Genomic DNA, 22,944 nt, shown 5'->3' on the forward strand with positions numbered 1-22,944 from the left:
CGGGCACGAAAATTGGCTCTCAACCTTGAACCGGCGTGACACCAGATCTGAGCCAGCAAAGACGGGGTTGTGACCTGCTCTGAGACAGTCTCACTGAGACTGCTCTGAGGGAACGCAACGGACCCGTTGTGACGCGCGTGTACTGCATCAGCAAAAATCAACTTTTTGGTTACCTCCATTTAGCTTCCTTATCTCCTTAAGGAGGTCTCCGTTATTATTTGGGCAATTAAAGCCAATAAGGGTGAATAATGGTAAGCAAAAGTTGACTTTTGCTGTAGGTCCGGAGCAAGCCTCCGTGCCGGCGCGCCGGCAACGAAGGTGTGCGGAGCACTAAAATGCACGTGGAGAAGGCGGCTTGTTCCGAACCTAGTACTTACGCGCTCCCCTTCATTCACGCTAAGAACTTGCTAAGGACGTGTCATAGCACGCTCAGGCTGGCGAGCAGATATCTTGTGCTGAAATGAACTTGTCCTTATACGCCGTCACCGCCTTTCTCATCATTGACACGGATGGCCATCGCGTGTTGGCGAAGTACTACCATCCCAGAAGCCATCCCCAAGGAGAGTCCAAGAAACTCACAACGTTGAAGGAGCAGCGTGCGTTTGAGAAGGGTCTATGGCAGAAGACAAAGAAAGCCGGAGGTTCGTCCGATGCAGCTCGTTCAGAGTGATATCCGCACATATCTCAGTTGATGTTGTTCGCGCTTAACACGGTGTCATGAAACCGCAGGCGACATCATTCTATTCGATTCACATCTGGCGGTTTACAAGCACTCGCTAGACCTTATATTCTATCTCATTGGTGACCCAACCGAGAATGAATTGATGCTGCACTCTGCGCTTGTTGCTTTCTCTGACGCAGTCCACTTACTTCTGCGGAACCAAGTGGAGAAGCGCGCGGTGCTAGAAAATCTGGACTTGGTATTACTGTGTCTAGACGAGACTATCGACGACGGGTACGTCTCTGTCATCGTCCGCCCAACGACGTACTCCAATATTGCTGTTCTAGGATCATCGTTGAGACGGACTCGACCACTATCGCGTCACGAGTCAGTCGGCCAAGGGCAGACACGACGGAGATTGTCATCAACGAGCAGACGCTGCTGAGCGCGTACCAGACAGTGAAGGAAAAAGTGCAGCACCGGATAGGACAGTTGTAATGAGTATTTATTATTCTTGTATGTCTTCTTCCGGATCTCTTTAAGATGCTCATCCTTATTCCTTCACCAGCGATAGATCATTGTAACACCATACTTGAGAACATATCAAAGGCGTATGCCTTCTCATTACCTTCAGCAGGACTTCACGGGTTTACCAACTGACATGACTGTATCACGCGAAGTTGCTCAGGGTCTGCTATTTTGGTGGGGTTGGAAGTTGTTTGCTGCGTGCTTCTGACAATGGTGGGAGTAACGAATGTTCCGCGTACCTGCGCCATGTGATCATTACCGTGACTGACTGTCGGACGTTCCTGCATGATAGCCCACGCCCATGTGTTCCCCAGTGTAGTTGCGCACGTTCATTGTGGTCCACACGCACTCTTTCTCCTCACGTTCTTCCATCAATTGGAAGACGATGCGTCCAATCAATTTTCTGTCAGGGGATTTCGCATATATAACGCTGCCATCATGAAGAGACTCCTCCGACGTGCCAGGCGAATGCAGTTCGCGTTCAGGTTCTTTGCCGCGCTCACGGCGGTCGCGACATGTGTGCTCGCACATGATCATCACGATGAGCACCAGCATTCGAAGCGTCTCTATCCTCAGGTACCCCTCACTCCTCCCTACCGGCCCCTGGTTTGGGGGGATTTGTGCGTTTACAATCCTCTGTGTGCATAACTCACCTCTGATACTCAGCGCAGGAACGTCATCCACAGCACGGATACTCATGGATGGCTCCTTGGGCACCAGCATACGTCTTTTCCAGAGCCTAGTTTCAGGTTCGAGTGTGCGTCCAAGTTAGAAAATGACACTCATGAGCGCACAGTGGTGATCTGGGTGATTTCGCGTCGTTCGTCGCGCATATGAAGGAGGTTGCTATCGTGGGTAGTCATTACTTGCTACCATGATTTAGTACTGACGAGTAGTTATCGCGCAGGAGAAAGATGTTGACCTCCTCATCGTGGATAGCGGAGATTTGCACGATGGTAATGGAACAACCCAGTGCGCTCTTCATTGGCCTGGGTTTAACACCAGGAAATGTAGGTACGGGATTGTCAGATGGTTACCCTCCTGGTGGAGTGGACGGGCAAGAAGTAGGATTTCGTTACCTTCAACGATCCCGGCTACTCAGAAGTAGTCACAATTTCATACCTCTAGACCAACAAGTTCATGTTGCAGGTGCCATACGACCTCATGTGTATCGGAAAGTACGTGCAAGGTCGTCGTCTCCGCTGCAGTTGATACTGATATTTTTATTAGCCACGAGCTGTATATTTATGCTGACACATATGACATGTACACCAACTTCGTTCCGTACATGAACGGGCGGTACCTGTCTTCGAATGTTAACATTACTGTATTTGACGAGAGTAACAATCCTGTCAGCGTTCCCGTTGGGGGTAAGTGCATTCACTTATGGCGTCCGGTTTTGTCGACACTACACTATTTCTTTTACAGAACGGTATGTCAAATTCAAGACCAGGAAGTCAGCGCTCCCACTACGCGTACCGTGTCCCATCGAAATTGACATCCAATTTTAGGGGCCGTTCTGTTACCTCCATCGGTGTTCTCTATGACTTTACTGGAAACGACGTCAACACGACTGTGCAGACAGTCGCCAATATGGTCAAGGAATCATGGGTGAGTCTGGTGCGGATGATATATGCCGAGTTCTCATATGACGATTAAATGCAGTTTGAGGAAGCTATCGAGGAGGAGCCTGACGTCTTTGTTCTGATTGGGTACGTGATATGTAGTTCATGGGTGTACTTGCCGCTTACGGTACACTCTCTATGCAGACACATGCCCGTCAGCCTTGATAATTGTGAGGCTCCCTGCAGCTTGCATTCGAAGTATGCATGATGTGAACTTTCTATTCGACAGGGCCGGTCGTATTCAATGCCGTGAGGGCTGTACATCCCACGACGCCTATCATGATATTCGGTGGTGAGTATGTTGTAGTGCGTTCAAGTCATCATCAAACTGTCGAACTAACCTTCCCCGGACGATCAGGGCACACTCATATCCGGGATTGCCGTAAGTCGACGCAGCTAGGGAATCCACTCTTTGAGTACTGATTTTGTGCTCTATTAGAGCAGTACGATGGGCGGACTATGGCACTTGAAAGTGGTCGGTACATGGAGACTATCGGTGCGTAATACCTACTACCCCGGGCCTCGAATGTTCCTGATGTGAGACTGAAGTCCGTGATTTGTAGGCTGGATGAGTAAGGGGTTCACTTCTCTGCTATATGACAGAAGTCTGAAGCAGCGACACAGGTGTTCGATCCCTTGATGTTCCCGGTAACCAAAATTTAACCTTCAGCCGACGTTACCTCGACAACAACCGTGTAACCTATGAGGTGGGTATGTAGAAATCGTTACCCATGCCCTAACTGTTACGCCGTTTAACAGTATCACAGCACTCACAACAACTACACGTTTGACACTTTGTCCGGCAAGGAAATCACTCAGGGCTTGGAGCAGCTCGCGATCAACTACGACCTCAGCTACTTGTACGGATATGCCCCCCAGGATTACACATTATCTCGGTGAGTTATGAATTTCTTCTGGTGTGTTGTACCTTTTTATCCTCTTCTACAGCAATCCTTACCCCTCCAACGGCTCTGTGCTGACCCTCTACGTTGCTGAGGTACAGACACCTGAACCGTCGGTGACTCTATTATAATAATCCCCTTTCTTGACAATACAGGCGTTGCCCTACTCACTTTCGATCAATAACTCGCGTAACATGACGCCGAACATTATCCATTGCAACGGCGGTGAACTGCGCTTCGACATCTACGGCGGCGCCTTCACGAAGAATGATCAGCTCACCTCAGCCCCCTTCACGGATTCTTTCTTATACATTCCTGACGTCCCCTTCAGCGTCGCCAACCAGGTGCTCCCCGCATTGAACGGGGATGGCGCTAGCGAGAAACGTTCGACAGAGTCACTGGACCGTGAGATGGAACGATATGCTCGTGGAGATGTTAGCTTGCGATTCGATTCTTGGCTGCGGGAGATGGATAGGAAAACTGGTGCCCAGAAGAGGTCGTCAGTGCCTGAGAACTTGACACTGGGATATGTCACTGAGGATGTACGTGGGGATGCCGTTCTGCGTCTGGCGATCGCTGACATGCAGATGCGCAGGGGTGCCCGGGCGCTGGTGATGACACGCTTCATGCAGCGATGGTGGGGATTCCAGACTGTACGGTGTCTCACTTCTAACTCTTTCGACATTGTAGCCCTACTACGATTCCCCCAACTACATCGCGTCCTACCCGCCCAATGTCACTGCAGACACTCCAGTCGATCTGGTTTTCGTGAACTTCATCGAGTCGGATTTGCTGGTAATCCTCAACCGTGTACAGAGCGACAAGAACTACACCGCAGCTGATGTTTCATTATACTCCCCTCTTTTGGCGAACGCCATCCTCGGATTGTACGCTGAAGAGTATTGGAAGTAGGGTCTGATTCCGGTCGGATATGTTACGCGATAGTGAATTGGACCAGTGCGTTGTTCTGTCATTCGCGATGTACACCTGAGTCTCTATCATCAGAGGACGGCATTGAATAGAACTTACGTACAATGAATAACTTCCTGGTTAGGTTCCACTTCGTAGAGACGGCAGCAAAGGCGCGGAAATCGATAGAGGCAGAGATGCGCGTCCAGTGCTCTACGTCGACCGCGAAGGGAGCTTCCTCGTAAACCCTGCCTTCCTTTATTCGAAGGTGATATCTCCGACGGTCGACGAGACGTACTTCCCTGGGTTGTAGTTCATGATCATGTCATTGGAGTAATAGTGTTACTGGGACTTAGACCATGCCGGTATTACTTATGTACCTACCTACCTACCTACCTAGTTCTTGCTTAGCCCGATCAATACTGCGCGTGTCTCGAATGTCGAATTGTATGATGATTCCTACTGGTAACCTTGACAGACTGCAGATTATATTATTTCCGTAAGTTATGTATGGAGTGAGACACCAGCAATTTCCTTGTCAGGCAGCTGCAGTTGTTTACCGTACTCGATCCGTCCACATGTCGGTCGACGTAAACCAGCTGCTCAGTTCAGATCGCCTTCTCGCATACCTGTTCCCTCTAATACTATTTTTTGTCTGTTTTCAGCTCGGAGGGAATCCTTTACGGCGACTACGAGACTTGCGGAGAGAGACCTATCGCATTCTCTACGGTTCGACTGCGGCTAGGACCGGGCATTTTCCTCTAGTTAGGGCGCTGCTCTCTTACGAACATTATGTGGGGCTCTCGCGACAGGAGATCTCAACTATGCGTTCTTCGTATGAAAGACTTCGATGGGCGCACAAGCAGATAGGCTACGAGCTTGGTTACACCAAGAAGCTAGAGCAGTTGGAGCATGCGGTACTTATAAACGCGAAGATCACTGAGGCCATCGCTAAGCTTGGGCGCAATGATTATCGAGAACCGCTACGAGGTTCATACCTCAGCTCTGGAGACACCTACGGTGACGTGGGCAGAGTAGGGGAGTCTCTGAAACATTTTGTCAGAGACTGGAGTGAGGAGGGCAAGCAGGAGCGCACCACAATATTTGATCCGATACTCGATCTCCTCAAGGAGGTAGATGCTGAGTTGAGGCCGACGAAGAGAGTCCTTGTGCCAGGCTCTGGACTCGGTAGACTTGCATGGGAGATATCTCAACTTGGTGCGTTCCGGATTATCTTCATGTTTGAGCGGCTAGCTTCACCTGTGTTGTTCTGAAGGTGTTGACAGGTTATTCAACAACAGCGAATGAACTGTCTTTCTTTATGAATCTGGCATTTCGTTTCCTACTCTCCGGCGAGACGACGGAGAGCCCAAACCAGCATGTCGTGCAGCCGTATGCCAGCTGGTTTTCCCATCAACGCACGAACGATGCCCTATTTCGTGCTGTGCGTTTTCCGGACGTCGTTCCTCGCAAGTCTGACGCATTGCAATTTGCTGAGTGCGACTTCCTCTCCCTCCATCCACCTCCGTCACCATCCTCCGGGCAACCGGTGGGGTACGATTATGTCGTGACCCTCTTTTTCATTGACACCTCTCTGAATATAATCGAGACAATCGAACACATTCACGAGCTACTTAAGCCGGGTGGCATCTGGATTAACCTAGGACCTCTCCTTTGGACCAATGGAGGTCAAGCTGCGGTGGAGCTTGGTCTGGATGAGGTTTTGCGCTTGATCCAGATGGTTGGCTTCAGTATGGGAGAGGACTGCCACAATTCAGGTGTAAGTACGGTAAGGCGAAGAACAGTTGAATGCGAGTATACGGCGGACAAGCAGGCCACGATGAAATGGCTGTACGAGGCAGAATTTTGGGTTGCGGTGAAGATGGAGAGGTAATCGTGAGCTAGGAGGTAGGTTCTCATGAATTCATCTTTGCATGCCTGAGTTAATTGTTGGCATTCAACCCAGGGTCTGCAGATGGGGTGGGACGTCTGCGTCGTGAGCCTGGGTCGGCAACGTCGAAGCAGATAGTTGTTCTGCATATAATGCCATTCATCAGACTGTGTCCTCAGACCACACATAAGTGTACTAGCAAGAGCCACACGGACATTGTTGTGTGTCCTGGGGTAAGAAAGCGAGATCGATATCATAGCCGGGTCGTTCGACATCTGGTCTTCGACAAACGGTCAGTCCTGAACGCGCTATATATGCAAAGCGACACCCTCCTGTACCTCTTAACTATAATCACGAATCCAAGCTTTCATCGCAGCCACTTGGTCAAGAGTTGCAACAGTGGCAGCACCTATCGTAGTCAGGCACATTATGATGTGAGTTCAGTTTCTCACCGCAGATGATCTCTGCCCACATTTGAACTCAGAAAGGAATTTTTAATACTCAGATAAGCGGAATACTAATAAGTCCGTAAAGTATCAGCTTAAACGGGTCGTGTGGTAATGCCCGCGTGCACGGCGCAAGCAAGCACAGCGTAGCATTCAACACACGTTCAGAGCTGTTCCACTATGTCTGCTCGACGACAAGCGTCGACCACGTCGCTCTCGAAGTATGCAAGGGCCAGTTCTCCCGACCTTTCCAATCGTTCTCTTGACTTCTGCAATGCCTTCTGGGGTATTGCCGATGGTGGTGTCGATGTCCTCTTCGCTCGTATGCGGGGTGCTGCGAGGACCATGGATGAGCTCAGAAATTTTTGGAAAGAGAGGTATGAAGCTACGTGTCATGCGTATCGTACATAAATTCATGTTATTGCAGAGCCATTATTGAAGATCAATATGCGAAGCGGATGGCGAGTCTAGCGAAGACCACGTTGGGCAGAGACGAAATCGGGTACGTGGTGAAAGCGGATCACTGCGCATGACATACTCAGTTGGCCCAGAGAGTTACGGTCTTCTCTGGACACGTTACGTCAGGAAACTGAGAAACAAGCCGGTTTCCATCTCTCGCTCGCCCAGCAGATCAGAACGGACTTGGAGGGACAGGCTACTGCATTCCTTAACAAGCAGCAGCACCACAAAAAGACATTCCAAACCGCAATGGAGAAAGAGTTCAAAACAAAGCAGACGCAAGAGGCGTATGTAAACAAGGCTCGGGAGAAATACGAGGCCGATTGTGTACGAATTAATTCGTACACAGCTCAGAGCACACTCATGCAAGGCAAGGATCTTGATAGGATACACACGAAACTGGAGCGCGCGCAGCAGACAGTGCAGGCAAACGAGCGCGATTTCGCAAACTTTGCTCGCGCGCTACAGGACACGGTGCAGAGGTGGGAATTGGATTGGAAGACGTTCTGCGATAGCTGCCAGGATCTAGAGGAAGAGCGTATGGAGTTCATAAAGGACAATATGTGGGCGTATGCGAATGCAATATCAACCATCTGTGTCAGTGATGACGAGGTACGCAAATTCCTTGAATTCCCTGGCTCGAGAATTGTAAACTCGAGAATCTAATCATCACTTCCCTCTTCTTTTAGTCATGCGAGAAGTTGCGGATCTCACTTGAACAACTTGAGCCAGAAAGAGACATGGAAAACTTTGTTCGTGATTACGGGACAGGCAGCGCGATACCGGACCCTCCCGCTTTCGTCAATTATGCAAACCCTGACGCTATTCCCTCTCAACGGCCGGTCACGCGACCCGCGAATTTCAGCCGTGTATCGAACCGTGCAAGGACACAGGCTTCACCCCCTCCCCCACCAGAAGAAGAATTCGAACCGACCACGAACATCGGTGGCGTAGGTATGGGGGGAGGCCGCAAGGTGGAGGCAGAAGCCGACCTTGGATTGAGTCGGTCTATGTCACGGAGTCGTACTAGTGCACGGGCGGCTCAGGAGCAGCCACAGATGAACGGACAACCTTCCTCGCCTTCCATTACCTCTCGCTCACAACAGCCTTCTGCAATGGGAACGCGTCCCGCCGACCCGCAGGCCGACCCGATCGATCCAACTCATAAGACGATGCTCAAGGTAGGAGACAATGCCTACGAGGTCGACCTTTCCCGCGATCCACAGGCGAGGCCTGGTCCTCCGACGCTGAACGGAACTGGTTCCGTGGTCAATACTGTGAAAGTGGGGCAGGATGGCGACCCGCTTGCCCAACAGATGGCCAATCTGAGGAATGCAGCTTCTGCTGGAGGGGGGAGCGTGAGACGCAGTGGGCAATGGAATTCTCAAGCCCAGCAAGCCCCCGTTCCTGCGTCTCCTGTAAAGCGGGATCCATCGGCAAAGTTGTCTCCTCCACCTGGTGGATCTGGCGGTGGTGGTCCCCCAAATCGGGACTACCGTAATTCAGCCGAAATTATTGTTGGGGCGTATCCGTTACAACTCTCTAATTCCCGACCTGCGTCGCCTAACCCGCCCACTGCATCCTTCATTGCTCCTCCCTCACAAAACAATGCTGGTCCGTCGGCGAATATGCCCGTTCAAGAAGTCCTTGCTAATTATGGACAGTCGTTCCCTGGGGAGCGTAAATCCGTTAGCAGACCAACGAGCAGAGCTGGTAGCATCGCTGGAAGTATTCAAAATCAACATCCACATGAACGCCCGCTCAGCGTTGAAGGCCACGCAGGCATAGGTGCGCAGGGACGCAGTACGAGCCCACAGCCGTTTGTTCCTCCACCTCACAGCGCTAGCCCTGCTCCCCCTGCCGTAGCAGCCAGTAACCTTTCCCACCGGAATAGCTACAGGGTACCACCACCTACTGTCAACGGCAATGCGCAGGGACACGGGGGACCGGGAAGCATTCGCCAGGGATCCATATCTGTTCCCCAGCCTACTGCACAGCAACAGCGACCAACGAGCCCGAACAGTGTTGGCATCGTCCTCGACCAGAACGGCCGCGTAGCGATGGATGAAATGGCTGACGTGTATGCGCAGCAGCAAAATTCATATCGCGGTCCCCAAGTGCAGACCCACCAGCAATCCATACAGCGGCGGCCGAGCTACAGTCAGGGTCCGAACGTCGTTCCCCCTCATATGATGCCACCTCATACCCAGCCACCTACGCAGTATGCGCCATCTGCCCCGGCCCCTGTATATGGCATGCAGTACGGAATACCACCACAGCAGGCTGTGCCTCCGTCAGCCGCGTACGCACCACCTGCCACGCATTACATTCCTCAGCAACAATCCCACCCTCCGCCACAGCCACAGCAGCAACCAGTTTATCAGCCCCAGCCGCACGAGTATGCCCGCCAGAGCGGGGTTGTACAGAGCTTGCAAAGAGGAGCTTCGATGAATGGATACTACCCACAGCAGGGTAGTTTGGTTCAGCCCCAACAGCCACAACAACAGCAGGTCTACCGCGCGCCGAGCCCAATGAGACAAGCGTCCCCTCCGACAAGACAGTATACGGAAGATGGTCGGGGTGTGTTGTTTTACGGTTAGTGCCATCGTAATTGTTAGTGACGAATAATTGCTGATCTGTATCTTCGATCTACGGCCCTTACGGCCTGCAGTGAAAGCCCTGTATGACTACCAGGCTACGATTGATGAGGAATTTGACTTTCAGGCTGGGGACATTATCGCCGTTACTGCGACACCCGAAGACGGATGGTGGAGCGGGGAACTGTTAGACGAGGCTCGAAGACAACCCGGCCGACATGTCTTCCCGAGCAACTTTGTATGTCTCTTCTGAGCAGGGGACGTTGGTTTGGCGAGCTGCGTATCTGAACTCTCTGTGAGAGTAAATTGCTCTCCTTGCTATGTTGGTTTTACCAGGACAGTTGTAATGGTAGCGGCCTGAGTGGGATGGATACCGGTTCACTTTGGTACGGATCTATTTATTCGCTAGCTCGTGTTCGTCTTCCTTTCCTTATGTTCTCCATACTCATATCGTGTCTTGGCATACTTATATCCTGTGTAAATCATGCTGAAACTAGTACGTGCACCGCGGTTGTGTGTTGTCTCTCGTAGGTCGCCCAGCGGAAATAGATAGCAGACACGCGGGAGACACGTTGCTGAGATCTTAGATACCAATCTTATTGCCATGCAGGGCGTTGATTTGTTGCCCTTCATTTCGCAAATGGTGAAGGCGGGCTGCAGCACCCTCATGCGTTGCAACTTATTTAAAAGTCACGCAGAAAGAGTACACAATCGTTGAGAGGATAAGCCGAAGCAGTTCGCGCTGAACATGATCAATCAATCTTGCGCAGGAGTCTAGTCCCGAATTCGACTAGTACCAAGTAGGGCACGGGAGGTCAGTATATTTAGTCTCTTCCTTCCTCCCTTCCTCCCGCGTACGGCTTGTGCATTCCCTGCTCACACTTTCTCAGTCGACGATCCGCTACGATTTCTTATACAACGGATCTTAACCATGCGCATTCTGGATGTATATGAGCACCCTTCCTTCGAGGCCTCTCGGAGAGACTACTGGGCTCTGTACGCCCTCGTCGCTATTGTCATGGTGCTTGCATCCTCCATTGCTGCACTCCGGTTCAAAGGCAGTAGTCTGTGGCAGTTTGATGCGTACGTTCGTATTCTGCAACTTAGTCGTGTGAGACTTGCGTACTGACATTCTGTCCGTTTGTCGTCTGATGCAGCTTTGCGCGCATCCGATAATAGGCAGCTGGCTGGGATGCACGGAGGAGGTGCGTGACACACATTGAGGTGTCGGTGGTATGTGGTGCCGCACATATTGTCCGGATTTTCACTAATGAACAAAAACGCGGCAGGCGCCAGATCGTCTTCTTCTGTGTCGGACAGATCGACCGACAATACAAGAAGCCGATCCGCAAATCCTCACATCTCCCTGTCGCTCTCTCCACATGCTGTGTAATACCTGCGCCGTCGCGATGTACACATTCTCGACAGCCACGTTCACTTTGCTTTGATTATCTCTAGTTGTCGTGTACTGTATAGCAGTATTACCCCACCTCTTCACTGGAGGATACGTACGGAACTGTATGACATGTATCATTTTGTATTTGTACCTGACTTTTGGATGCAGTACGGGGAAGCCGATACACTTCGCATCCTGCATGAATCAGCTGGGAGATTAGACATGCATAAACCCGTCGAGTGCTTGCGCTACCTTCAAGTCTAGAGGAACGCCGGAAGCAAGAAACGTGCATCATGCAAGTTGTAACTAGTGACACTGTGGCACAGCTGTCGTGAGGTTCCTACCTACAATTGAGTTTGCACAAGTTCAAGAGAAAGGGGTGTCGATGTGCCTTGTACTACCTAGCAGCCAAGTACTGCGAGGCGAGTAAACCACGCTCAAAAATCTTCCAGGCGATACACATCGTAAGCGACCTCCTCGTACGGATGCACCTGCATCAATGTGACGTCAACTGGGATCAGCCAGTCGCGAGTGCGGCTATACACACCTTTTTCAGCTCTTCTACGACACGAGTGACCTGTACAGAATCTCTACTCTCTTGCTTAGGACCTGCAGGGGAATCGGGGAGCACGAGAACTTCAACACGGTTCTCCTCAACGTACTCCTGTGTACCAACGGAGCCTATGGCAGGATTTGCACCTGCTAAGGGGGTGAATTGGCCTGCCGAGATCAGTGATCAGCAATTGGCACACGAGGGCAAACAGGTTACCGACCGGTGCCCCTGCTCACAAATGCACATCCACCATACAGTCCGATCCGCCCGACATGCCGCGGGAATTTGGCAAACAAGTGCTGCAAAACGCCTTGCGTGGAAGGGACAGGACAAAAGAAAACTAGCTTAAACCGCTGCATGCGATGAGAAGGTTAAAAAGTTGTGATTAAACCGCACGCCCAAAGGCGCGGAGGCTGCGAAACGATTTAACATACTCCGTACGGGAGGAGAGGACGTATGCGACAATGCGAGTGGCATAAGCTCAATCAAGTACACCCGTGGTTACCAGGTGCTACCAGGGTTCGAACCTGGGTTCCGGGAAATTTCTTCACGGTCAAAATCCCGAGTGATAACCACTACACTATAGCACCGACAACGCCCAAATCTTCTTGCTAGCCCATTTACATAAGGAAGACAGGACAACGACAAAGTTTGACGAAGAATTGCACCCTTACGAGCCGGGTAAGCCTTGCCAAGACGAAGGGAATAAATGCCTTCGCAGGTCCTGGTGAATGACGCAAAAAAGAAGAGCTGCACGCGATAAGTGCAGGGACGGAAATACTGTAGCCATTAAGAGGGGGCAACTTGAGTCAGGTCTTGAAGTGGAAGTGTAGTCAGGCCCAAAGTTCAAACAGGCATGTCTGGACTTTTGCCAACAATGGGAACATGTATCTTCAACCTCTGTGTCACAAATCTTGTAGCAAGTGCCGCATCAAATATCTGCGAAGTACTGTAGTATAGAGAATGGCGACACCTTCGAACCTATCTGCAAGCCATCCTCAGTGCTTTCCACAATGGAGACTGCTGGCTTTTGGCCACCGTTCGGCAAGATGAGGTGCTCTGCAATGGAGAATCGGAGACTAACAGCGGGAGGGTGCAGAGCTCACAACGGCAACCTGAATGCCTGGAGGCTGCGACGAGGGGTTTTCCTCTGCACCAGAGTCCACCGTCTAGAATAACTGGAGACGCCACGAGCCCAGAGCCTCTGTTCGTCTCGGTCGTGCAAGCTTCAAGTACAGGCATTCAGTTTCTATTCGCCGCACCTCTCTATGCATATATCAGGACAGATAGGCCACCTCTGGCTGACCGCGGAAGAGCCCTGCTGAACGGTCGACACTGACTGGGTCCCATGTTGGTAACAAACCTACCTCCGAGGAGGAGAGGGTTCAATATTCAATGATCGATCGATCGAGGATGCACCAAATGTTACTGTCAGCGCCACAACGGTCCCGAGTCTGGGTCCCGACTCGCGAGTCGCGACGACGGAGCCGGAAAGAAACATAAGTTGCAGATTACAGTACCAATATTGCCTGCAGATCAAGAGGCGAAGTAAGGTACGGAACGTTTGCGAGAGAAAGAACCTTTCAATGATAGATTGCAGCACGCTTGCGCTGACTGATGATGGCGCAGTGCTCCTGAGGAGGCGCGAAGCAAAAGCGTCCCAACACCCAGGAAGCAGCCGCGGGCTGACATGAGCGTCAGGGATACACATACGATGCTCCAGCGAGTGCAACTGCTTCACGAACCTAGACGCGAAGCCTGACATCAATGCATCACCAGTCATTTGAATAACGGCCTGAGCCGGTAGATATGTAGTTCCCCTCCTCGACCAAGGTAGCTTGCCCTGATGAAAACATTGAAGGTGAAATTGAAAACAAAAACAAAAAAGTAAGCACATACGCAAAACGACCTCAAGCGTGCGCAACCCACGTAAGTACTTCACTCACAAAATTAGAAGGCGATTCATGGCACCACAGTTACCGTGAAAGAATGTATTATAATACAAGGACGATCGTGTACAACACCGCAATGACGACTACGACAACGAAATGCGAAAGGCGATGTATATATTATCGGAGCACAAGTATTAGGAGGGATATATTTTCGGTGGCAAGTCACCAAAGAACGGAGGCGGACGCACGACAATATTATTACTTCGGTTTGGGGAAAGGAGGAGGGGTCATGAACGGACAATCATTAGCGAAGTCGTGAACGACCATAAACTCCAACACAATAATTATTTTTCATTAAACCGTCTCCGCGGCAACGCCCGCCTCAGCCGCTTTCGACGAAGTCGGCTCCCGACCGAAGCCGACGTACTTGTTGGACTGGAGGCCGAAGGTCTTGTAGTCAACATCCCGCAGCCCCCACAAGAAGAGGAAGAGGAAGCAGGGGCCTTCGAGTAGGTCGAGAATGCCGTACCACACCATCTCCGATGTCGGAGAGATGACGTTCGCACCCTCCGAGCACGCCCAACAGATTGGGTACGTGATGAGCATGAACGAGAAGTATCCGGCGACGAGGTAGTAGCGATTGCGGAGCGTACTACCAGCAGCGAAGGAACTGCGGGGCGCGTAGAACAGGAGGACATACCTAGACGGTGAGTACATGTCAGACTTTGGAAGAATATGGATTAAAGTGAGCGTGCACGTACCACAAGTAGAACAGGGCAGCTACACCGAACGTGAAATAACCCCACTTGTACGTGCTCAGGACCAAGGAACCAACCAGGCCGCCGACGATAAAGATCAGGCTGACGAAAATTGTCGTAAAGATATCGGAAGCCGACACGCCCGTAACGAGCAGGAGCTCGAGGAGCAGCAGCGGGAGGTTTATGACCCACTGGATGTACCGCACATACTAAAGCCGACGGCGGCATTAGGCCTTGTTCGAAAAGAAACGGCTATAAGAGGCATACCCAGATCTGACGCGTGGGTTCGCCACCGTGCTTACGGAACTCGACCGGGGCGGGAGCATAGCCGAGGTCGGAAGCCATGGAGAAGTAGGCAATGCTGGACACGGCGAGGACTATAACGGCTATTTGATGGAAGAACCGAGAACCCCTTGGCTTCTGTTGGGGGTGTTAGATGACTAGGCGCGAGAAGAAAGAGAAGGTATCGCGCACGGTGAACGAGACGACGAGGACGATCAACAGAGACAGCGCAAACACAGAGAAGGCGGCCCACAGCCAGTCCGAACCATGGACGCTGATGTGCAAGGTGCCGCCTGGGGGGTTATCGTGCAATGCGTCGTTACCCATTTGTCGCGGAGGAAGTTGGGTGAGTGTTAAAGGGAAAAGATCTCAATGCGTCGAAACGATGCGAGGCAGTGTACTGACCAAGACTGCATTTTATAGAGGTGCTGGGTGCGGTATGCTCCGACGGAGAAGGCGATGGTATGACGAGCGAAGGCCATGGGACGATGTTGGAACGGAGTGGAACGAGGATGAAACGGGGTGTGAGAGGTGTGAGCTCGGCGCATGCAGCCGGGAGCGGTCTCGAGACTTGCGAAATGAAAGTCGAACAATTTCGAGAGCAGTCTTTCCTCGAGCGAGAACGATCGCTTAGCGTGAATGCCGGGCATTCAATCAAAGAAGCAGAGCGGCGCGGTCTCGACGCCCGGTTAGGCAGGTCCTGTAGTCCGTCCGCCACCGCCGCTTCCGTTCCGCCCGGACCCGACCCGCGCCCAGGCCAACTGCTATCACTCGGAGCCAAACCTCGCATTAATCCAAGCAGTACTAGTCTGGGGTGCTACACCTACTCTAACGTGGAACAGAGACAACAACTGGCTAAAATCGCGAATATAGCGAAGGTGTACACCGACATCGGCGGTGATACATATCGTGTATGGCAAGACGTCCGGGGGAGTGTCGAAGGAAGGGAACAGCTAAGGTCAGAGAGGCGGGCGACCGATGATGGCGAAACATCTCGGTTTATTCTTCCATATCCCGCGTCACCTCGACCTCAACTCCAGCCCCGCCCTCCTCCTGCGTCTTCGTCTTCTTTTTTGATGTATCCTCGGCCCCAACATCCGTTTCTTCTCGCTCCATCACATTCTCGTCCGTCTCTGGATTCCAGTTCGCCAACGTGAGCGACAACCGAGATGGCCGTCTCTCGCTTCTTGGCCTCAACACGGGCGAGACCCTCTCCTCCTCTTCTCCGGCCATACGCGGCCACGACACCCGCCCTTGCTGACGCTGCTGCTGGTACTGCTGCAGCGAGGGCGGGTACCACGACGCGGGCGTCGACGACCGCAACGACGACGCCATGCTCGGCCCAGGCGTCAAAGCAGTCGCTATCCCGGGCGGCGTTCCCACCGACGCGTTGGGCAGGTATGCCGACGGGGGCGGAGTGGTGCTGCTCGTCGGACGGGAGTGCGATTGCGAAGGGGAATGCGGCGGAGACTGAGCGCCCGGCAAACTCGTCGTCGACCCTACAGACTTTGGGCGACCGAGGGCGCCATATTGGTACGGCAAGGGCTCAGGTGCGGGGGTGCTGGAACGGCGTGGGGAGCGGTATCCCGAGAACTGCGAAGAGAAGCGCGAGGAGCGGCGGTCGAGATGCTCGGGAATCTTGGGATCAGTCTCGGGGAACGCTGGTGTCGGATCGACCGGCTGACGTCCGCCACAGATGTCATGCCTTCGACGCCTGAGTTTGCGCCATGTTCAGTATATGTTCGGTACTAAACCCCTTATAGAAAAGGCAGAATATCGTACCATGTACACCACAATAGAATTCCTATTACCATCAATCCAAAGAATCCGCCCAATAGACCACCCAATAACGGGCCTAGTGCGCTGTTCACACTGCCCTGTGAGTGGGCCGCCTGAGAGGTCGCGGTCGACGACGCGCCGGACGAGACCGTCGTCAACACCACAACAACTGAGCTGTTAGGCAGCGTGGTCGTGAACGACGAATAATAATAGATCGAACGCGAAGTTGAGCCGGGCGCATCAGTCTCGAGGAAGACCGTAGTCGGGGAGTTTCGCGCTAGGACGATCAGCGGCGTGGTCTGGGCTGGAAAATCAGAAATTGGTGCCGGTGCAGGAAACAGACCGAGGCTGTGGTCCGCATTTTGACGAGGACCGAGGCTGATGCTCGTTTGGCGTGTCACCATCAGAGGCATTTGCACGGTGGTGTCCCCGCCGCCTGGCAAAAAAAGAACGACGGCAATTTGAGAACTACATGGGACCGACGGGACATCTGGGTAGGCAGAAACTGTTGAAATTCGCTCTGGTATGCAGTTCTGGCGGAGGGACTCAGAGTAAAGCCCGTACATCGCAGGGATATCCGAGCTTCACTATGACTTTCATCCGTACGCAACATACGCTGAAAAGACCTCTTGGCGAGGCCTGCCTCCCGCGAGAGGCGGCAACTCTACCAGCTCCGGATAACCACGACAAATAGGCAATCCGACGTGCTCCGTCTGCCAAGACTTTGGATGCGAGCGCACGGTCCAGCTGCACGTCCGACTCGATGTCACGGTATGCATACAGCCCTCCGGCAAGTTGTATGCGCGGGTCGAACGACGAAGAGAGATAAATGCGAAGACCATCTCACTCACCTTCCGACTCACTGTCCAGAGGGCTGTCTGGCACAGAGGGATATGTCGAATTCCAAATGCTCGTCGTTGCCAAACATGCACAATAGTCCAGCTCCTGCCAGACGGGAGACGGCTGCGATGCGGGGCTCACAGACATGCCGAGATCTGGCTCGCTAAGTGTGGTTACAGCAGCATGTCGTTCCACCGACGGAGCGGGTGTGCTGGCCATGCACGAGAGGCGGGGTGGCCGGGGAAGAGAAAGGGAGTCGAAAGTATTGGCGTCTGCCAGAGACGGGCGTCGCCAGCGAGTGTGAGAGTCGCGGGCCCGCGATGGCAGGCTGCAAGCTATTTGAATAAGCCCATACCCTCTGAGGGTGGTGCATCAGCCTCGTGGGTATGGAGTATCAGGAATGTGAGCGATAAGAGCGAGCCATGTTCCCTCGGGGCAGCAGCGAGATTGCGAGCTTGAGCGTCGAAGAGGACCGCTGAGCGTTGCCGAGGTCGCTGCACGGAAAGTCGGAATCGTCGCGCACGGGTCACTCCTTGGTCACGTCCTCAACACCCTCCTCGTACCATCATCCGGTGGACTCATCACCAGCATGTGGTTAGTCTCTAAAATCTGTTCTATATTACGATCGGTCTGCTTCAGGCTCTCGGACACACCCCGTGTAGGCTCTAGGAGCAAGCAGACCCCTCACCTTTACCGCCACTGAAATGACGAGATACCGACCAGATGACTCTTTTCTCCCTCCAGCAAACACATCCTGAATGCCCAAGTCGCGATCCGCGCGCCCTGCTGCAAGCAGTGGTTCGATTGCGCTGAATGTCATGCCGAGACGCAGGACCACCGCCTGGCGAAGACGGCCGAGATGACGCTCATGTGCAAGAAGTGCAGGAAGGCGTTCAGGAAGGACATGTCCAACTACGAGGAGAGCGACGAGTACTGCCCGCACTGCGACAACCATTATGTACGCACCCCGTCTTCCTCCCTTACGTCTCTTGTTTGACGCGTTTACTTCGTTCATTTTTTCGTGTTCAGGTCCTTGAGGCTAAGACGCCTCAAGCAGTCCTTGGAGTGGAAGGCGACGACCCAAGGATCAACGCACGGTCGGTGACATGTAGATTCGCGTATCATCGCCACTAATCCTGCTATTCCGTTCAGGATGCTGAAAGACGAACGCGTCAAACGAGATCCCTCCCGTTCTCTGTTCGGCCAGGACCTGTCAGATCGGGTGGGGTGATTTCTCTGACTTTCCTGCTCTCGCCCGCATACCCTGCTCTCGCTGCATCACCGAAGTCGTCGTACAACCTGCATATGCATTTCTTTGAAATGATCTAGGATTCTGATGAACGAAGTACACCCCTGTGGAGGTGAAATAATCACGATTTAAGCTACAAAGTGGACGCACACCGAAACAATGTGCGTGACCGCGGAACATATCGTACAACCACCTCGCTCCATTCCATCCCAGCTCCAGGATTCACCGATCACACATTAGCATATGCCCGCTGACTCGCGTATCTCGCGATTCCCTGGTAGCTGTCGCCGTGCATCAGATCTGCCAACGGGTACGGATCAGTATCAGCGGGGTCCATGAGAACGAAGGCGAACGTACCGATGGGTGAAGTGAAATTGTGTACGAACGGGTGCACGTTCACCGACTGATTATGTCGTGCAAGGTTGCGTTCCGTGAGCGTGGTCACTGCCACCGCACCCTCCACCGTCACGCCCGAGTCGAGGCGGCGGTTCGGGGAGAATGTGAGCTTCCGCGTGACAGGCGTGTCGAGCATCATGGCCTTTGTGGGCTTGTCGTCTAGCTCGTAGGCGACGTTCTCCGCGTACGGGGTGTACTGCGGCACGGCGGGCGACACGGGGGGGAAGGAGTCGCGATCGGAGAACGGTGTTGAGCGGAGGCTGCGCAATTTCGACTTCACACGCGACGCCTCCTTCGCCCGAAGCTCGTTCTGTACGGATCGAGGGAAGAAGATCTACGTAACGCATGTTAGATTACTTTTACAGGAGACCTCAGTTGTGCCTCTCACCACAAGGGTGATTCCTGAGGAGATTGTGCAACCGATGGCAGCCAAGAAAGACAGACATTCGGTCCAGAACCTAGTAGAATTGTGAGTAAAATTGAGAAGACCATTATCAATGACCTACTCGCTCGTATTGACGTGGTGATGCGTCAGAATTCCATCGACACCCAAAACCAACAACGGAACCACGAAAAGCACCCGGAAAACTACTCGAATGTTCTATGGAGGATAACACCGGTCAAGATTGTTCCCTTCAAAAAAACAATAACATACTTACGTTCAACTCGTTAAATGCGGTGAGTCGCACGACTGTATTGGCATCTACTCCTTCGCTCTTCTGTAAAGCGGAAGTGAACAATCAAGGGGCTTGTGTACCGTTACCAGAGACACTCACCAGGTGGGCCAGGAATTTGGGGAACGTCCAGCTGTGAATGTGACAAGTTCGATCGTGCCACCGATAAGTCCGGAAATCCGACTTACAGGACGGGCATGAACCACAACGTCAACGACAGGTCGCCCAAACTTCCTGCCAAGAAAGTATACGCCTCGCTCTAGCACGTGCAGACAATTATAACTAAGACAATTCAATGATGGATTAGTAAATGAAACTTACTTTCAAAGGGTCAGCACGTGTGAATATCGTCACCAGAGGCATGTAGACAGCAGCAATGACAGATCCGACAATCCATGCTTTAAAATACAAGCTACGGAACCAGTCCTGCTGTGCTGAGTTTGCATTGATGAGGAACAACCAGAACAATAATTCTGCCATTGCTCCGATAAGCCGCATTCCGAGAGTATGGAGAATACAGTACCTTCGAGGTGTGTGATCCTGCGATAAATTAACTCAGGAGATGCCAGATAAACGCTCGACCATGAAGCACGAACATTTCAAGACTCCACGCTATTGAAAACAGCATTTGTAGTGGAAAAATGGAGCGTTGATACTTGGCCGGCCATAGTTCGTAAGGCGTCGGGACGACTGAGGGTGAAGCTGTGTCACCAACTAATTTTGGTAACATGAGAAGCTCACTTACTCCCTTCTCCAGCAATGAAGGTATAGCTCATTTTGTACTTGATCACGGTGTACCCAATTGAATATGCCATAAATAGCGGTATAGTCAAGAGATACGTGTACTGGCGGACAATCAGTAAGTCCCACTTTTACTGCTCAAGGAGAGGGCACTCACTGTCATGACCCGCTTGAAAGCCCCAGAGTAAGGGCCGTTGTTCCACCTGCAGAGCCCTAATCAGCATGCAAATGGGGTGACGAAGAAGGGAATTTGCAACTGCCAATTCCAAGAAACGTACTTCAGGCATCTGAACCTGTCGAACTTCCAGAGGTGAAAGATGAGGAACGTGCCAAGCTGGACACGCGCACTATGAACCAATTCTGCGTCGCTCGAGGGTGAGAGAAAGGCGTACCAGCGTGGACATAACTGCCTAGCTAAGGAAGGTTGGAGGGGAAGAATGGCACATCTTGCCAGGAAATACGGGGTACGGGAAGGACGATGCAGGAAGAAGGCATCGCAAAGTAAACGGTGGGGAGATGGGGTGCGTCCTGGATATAGCTGATGGCCTGTGGCGCGCAGTGATCTATCTAGCACATGGGACACAATTCAGTTGATGGTGGGATCAGTATAAATTTTGAATCACGGCGACGTTTTTGATGGTGAGGGGATGCAGTGATGAGTCGCCGAGAATAACCTGTGAGCTGTTCAACTGAAGTGATAAGACCGCGTGGGTGCTCTGATTTCGTTGGGCATCCCTGTCATCCTTCGAGCAGGGGGGATTAAGAGACCTGCGAGTACTTCATCATGAAATAGAACTGATAGACGAGCTAAATCTGAGACTTGTGTAGTGTCGGTAAACTGAATGTTTTGTTAGGAGACTGCATCGGTCGAAAATATAGCATCATTGCATAGTACAGCGAAACACGTCACGGTCGCGTTGCGGCTAAGGGCGCCTACACTAGCGGGCCGGGCTCGCGACATGGCAGACTGAAAGTTTCCAAGTTACCACCATGTCCGTCTCTTCACCCTCCGACGTTGATCTCGACGACCTTTTGATTTCCTGCCGCTATGGCGATCTCGACGATATTCACCAGTTTGTCGAGCAGTTTGGACCCGATGCGCTGAACGATATCCGCGATGAGAATGGCAACACCGTCCTGCATATGGTTTGCGGGAACGGACACACAGGTATAACCATCCCGACCTTACCGCAACCAACTGCAATCTCATTCATGCAAGATGTTTAACAGAAGCGCTAGAATACCTCCTCCGGTTGGTCTCGCCTTCTCTGCTGTCAGCGCAGAACGACGCAAAGTCTACCGCGTTACACTGGGCTGCCCTCAATTCACACCTACCTTGCGCGAAAGCCCTGGTGAACTTTCCCTCTGGGCCTGGGACAGACTTGATTGACATCAAGAATTCCGCCGGGAGGTCACCGTTGGGAGAGGCGGAGAATGTAGGATGGGACGAAGGTGCGAAGTGGTTCGTGGAGGTTATGAACCTAGACGAAGGGGGAAGGAGGAAGGAAGAGCTGCAGACGGCGGAGAATCCTAGCGATATTGAGGTGGAAATTCAGGATGCAGAGGGTCAAATTGCAAAAATGAAGATAGGGCAGATTTCTACTGCGGGAGATGCAGTGAAAACTTAGACTGTATGCTCATCTTCAGGGTTTATGCCATCTCCCGACTGTAATAGAGTGGTCCATCATGCTAATTGCCTTCGGTAGCATATCGCTATCCCTTCGTCAGAAGTCAACTTCCGCAGCTGGCTAACAGTGTCTGCCTCTGTCTGAGATCTGATCTTTTGATGGGGAAACTTTTGCTGCACATTCAGTAACCCTCTCTGCCCATCAAAATTGGCTGGAATGTCGACCACCATCGTACCGATAGAACGGGGCCACTTTCTGTTCAAATGTTCTCCATGGACAGGTGTGCATAAAATACATTGCAAGTGTACAAACAAATAAATAGTCACAGTGGAATCCATCAGACGAACGCCCTACTCGCTGGCTCGCTTCCTCCACCACTCTTACGAGAGTAGAGTCAGACGAACCAAACGTCCTCGAACCCGCACGAAGCGGGCATGTTCTCAGTGTAACGAGTGGGCGCGATTGTCATCGACTGGATTTGAAGGATGTGGCACGTATAAACATGCGAGACTCGAGTTAGAAACTATAAAATAGATCCTAGCTGAGTATGTTCTGAGGAAACACAATGTCCAGCGCGTCCTTATATACTGCGGTCATTTAGGGCAGGACATGTGGGTGGTCCGTGCGCGTCACTTGGTGTCTTCCTAGGAAGGACAGAAGTTGTACAATCGCGAGGACTATCAAATAGTAATGTATTCACCAACGTTCAAATGTAGAGACAGCGAGAAGAGATCTGTA

General features: G+C 52.1%; 11 protein-coding genes and 1 non-coding gene across 12 annotated transcripts; 7 read left to right on the plus strand and 5 right to left on the minus strand.

The window, feature by feature from the left end:
* Nucleotides 1–460: 460 nt before the first annotated feature.
* SCP_0305010 (Probable coatomer subunit) lies at nucleotides 461–1,159 on the plus strand (the record flags this gene model as incomplete). Its single annotated transcript, XM_027755894.1, has 3 exons — nucleotides 461–641; nucleotides 730–955; nucleotides 1,009–1,159. The coding sequence occupies 3 exons, from the start codon at nucleotides 461–463 to the stop codon at nucleotides 1,157–1,159; spliced, it is 558 nt and encodes a 185-aa protein (XP_027611695.1).
* An 863-nt stretch (nucleotides 1,160–2,022) lies between these two features.
* Nucleotides 2,023–4,628, plus strand: SCP_0305020 (Uncharacterized protein; the record flags this gene model as incomplete). Its single annotated transcript, XM_027755895.1, has 19 exons — nucleotides 2,023–2,040; nucleotides 2,097–2,145; nucleotides 2,204–2,253; nucleotides 2,318–2,367; nucleotides 2,420–2,559; nucleotides 2,618–2,645; nucleotides 2,701–2,800; nucleotides 2,855–2,901; nucleotides 2,959–2,984; nucleotides 3,044–3,106; nucleotides 3,173–3,196; nucleotides 3,254–3,310; nucleotides 3,378–3,386; nucleotides 3,439–3,521; nucleotides 3,574–3,710; nucleotides 3,763–3,811; nucleotides 3,872–4,258; nucleotides 4,312–4,353; nucleotides 4,407–4,628. 19 exons carry the CDS (start codon nucleotides 2,023–2,025, stop codon nucleotides 4,626–4,628), a joined length of 1,581 nt encoding a protein of 526 aa, XP_027611696.1.
* An 821-nt stretch (nucleotides 4,629–5,449) lies between these two features.
* On the plus strand, nucleotides 5,450–5,933 carry SCP_0305030 (hypothetical protein; the record flags this gene model as incomplete). Its single annotated transcript, XM_027755896.1, has 2 exons — nucleotides 5,450–5,843; nucleotides 5,902–5,933. 2 exons carry the CDS (start codon nucleotides 5,450–5,452, stop codon nucleotides 5,931–5,933), a joined length of 426 nt encoding a protein of 141 aa, XP_027611697.1.
* Nucleotides 5,934–7,142: 1,209 nt separating this feature from the next.
* Nucleotides 7,143–10,271, plus strand: SCP_0305040 (hypothetical protein; the record flags this gene model as incomplete). Its single annotated transcript, XM_027755897.1, has 5 exons — nucleotides 7,143–7,339; nucleotides 7,390–7,464; nucleotides 7,514–8,033; nucleotides 8,111–10,016; nucleotides 10,093–10,271. The coding sequence occupies 5 exons, from the start codon at nucleotides 7,143–7,145 to the stop codon at nucleotides 10,269–10,271; spliced, it is 2,877 nt and encodes a 958-aa protein (XP_027611698.1).
* Nucleotides 10,272–10,949: 678 nt separating this feature from the next.
* SCP_0305050 (hypothetical protein) lies at nucleotides 10,950–11,194 on the plus strand (the record flags this gene model as incomplete). The annotated part of the gene is made up of 2 exons (XM_027755898.1): nucleotides 10,950–11,101; nucleotides 11,176–11,194. The coding sequence occupies 2 exons, from the start codon at nucleotides 10,950–10,952 to the stop codon at nucleotides 11,192–11,194; spliced, it is 171 nt and encodes a 56-aa protein (XP_027611699.1).
* Nucleotides 11,195–11,851: 657 nt separating this feature from the next.
* Nucleotides 11,852–12,326, minus strand: SCP_0305060 (hypothetical protein; the record flags this gene model as incomplete). The annotated part of the gene is made up of 3 exons (XM_027755899.1): nucleotides 11,852–11,905; nucleotides 11,962–12,134; nucleotides 12,188–12,326. 3 exons carry the CDS (start codon nucleotides 12,324–12,326, stop codon nucleotides 11,852–11,854), a joined length of 366 nt encoding a protein of 121 aa, XP_027611700.1.
* Nucleotides 12,327–12,473: 147 nt separating this feature from the next.
* SCP_t0305070 lies at nucleotides 12,474–12,557 on the minus strand. Its single transcript is given in 2 exon segments — nucleotides 12,474–12,508; nucleotides 12,521–12,557. It is a non-coding gene; the product is annotated as a tRNA-Gln (tRNA).
* A 1,656-nt stretch (nucleotides 12,558–14,213) lies between these two features.
* On the minus strand, nucleotides 14,214–15,226 carry SCP_0305080 (Protein FDD123; the record flags this gene model as incomplete). The annotated part of the gene is made up of 4 exons (XM_027755900.1): nucleotides 14,214–14,559; nucleotides 14,621–14,826; nucleotides 14,885–15,037; nucleotides 15,092–15,226. 4 exons carry the CDS (start codon nucleotides 15,224–15,226, stop codon nucleotides 14,214–14,216), a joined length of 840 nt encoding a protein of 279 aa, XP_027611701.1.
* A 672-nt stretch (nucleotides 15,227–15,898) lies between these two features.
* SCP_0305090 (predicted protein) lies at nucleotides 15,899–17,737 on the minus strand (the record flags this gene model as incomplete). The annotated part of the gene is made up of 3 exons (XM_027755901.1): nucleotides 15,899–16,613; nucleotides 16,682–17,114; nucleotides 17,530–17,737. 3 exons carry the CDS (start codon nucleotides 17,735–17,737, stop codon nucleotides 15,899–15,901), a joined length of 1,356 nt encoding a protein of 451 aa, XP_027611702.1.
* Nucleotides 17,738–18,107: 370 nt separating this feature from the next.
* On the plus strand, nucleotides 18,108–18,749 carry SCP_0305100 (Uncharacterized protein; the record flags this gene model as incomplete). The annotated part of the gene is made up of 4 exons (XM_027755902.1): nucleotides 18,108–18,112; nucleotides 18,263–18,476; nucleotides 18,548–18,615; nucleotides 18,671–18,749. The coding sequence occupies 4 exons, from the start codon at nucleotides 18,108–18,110 to the stop codon at nucleotides 18,747–18,749; spliced, it is 366 nt and encodes a 121-aa protein (XP_027611703.1).
* A 247-nt stretch (nucleotides 18,750–18,996) lies between these two features.
* On the minus strand, nucleotides 18,997–20,982 carry SCP_0305110 (hypothetical protein; the record flags this gene model as incomplete). Its single annotated transcript, XM_027755903.1, has 14 exons — nucleotides 18,997–19,067; nucleotides 19,125–19,497; nucleotides 19,552–19,621; nucleotides 19,670–19,764; nucleotides 19,823–19,882; nucleotides 19,940–19,970; nucleotides 20,026–20,096; nucleotides 20,159–20,310; nucleotides 20,361–20,377; nucleotides 20,434–20,527; nucleotides 20,583–20,682; nucleotides 20,736–20,781; nucleotides 20,857–20,912; nucleotides 20,971–20,982. 14 exons carry the CDS (start codon nucleotides 20,980–20,982, stop codon nucleotides 18,997–18,999), a joined length of 1,248 nt encoding a protein of 415 aa, XP_027611704.1.
* Nucleotides 20,983–21,626: 644 nt separating this feature from the next.
* Nucleotides 21,627–22,206, plus strand: SCP_0305120 (predicted protein; the record flags this gene model as incomplete). The annotated part of the gene is made up of 3 exons (XM_027755904.1): nucleotides 21,627–21,651; nucleotides 21,701–21,746; nucleotides 21,798–22,206. 3 exons carry the CDS (start codon nucleotides 21,627–21,629, stop codon nucleotides 22,204–22,206), a joined length of 480 nt encoding a protein of 159 aa, XP_027611705.1.
* Between the last annotated feature and the right edge of the window lie 738 nt (nucleotides 22,207–22,944).

The sequence above is a fragment of the Sparassis crispa genome (assembly GCF_003851025.1).
Source record: "Sparassis crispa DNA, contig_000002F, whole genome shotgun sequence".
NCBI lineage: Eukaryota > Fungi > Basidiomycota > Agaricomycetes > Polyporales > Sparassidaceae > Sparassis > Sparassis crispa.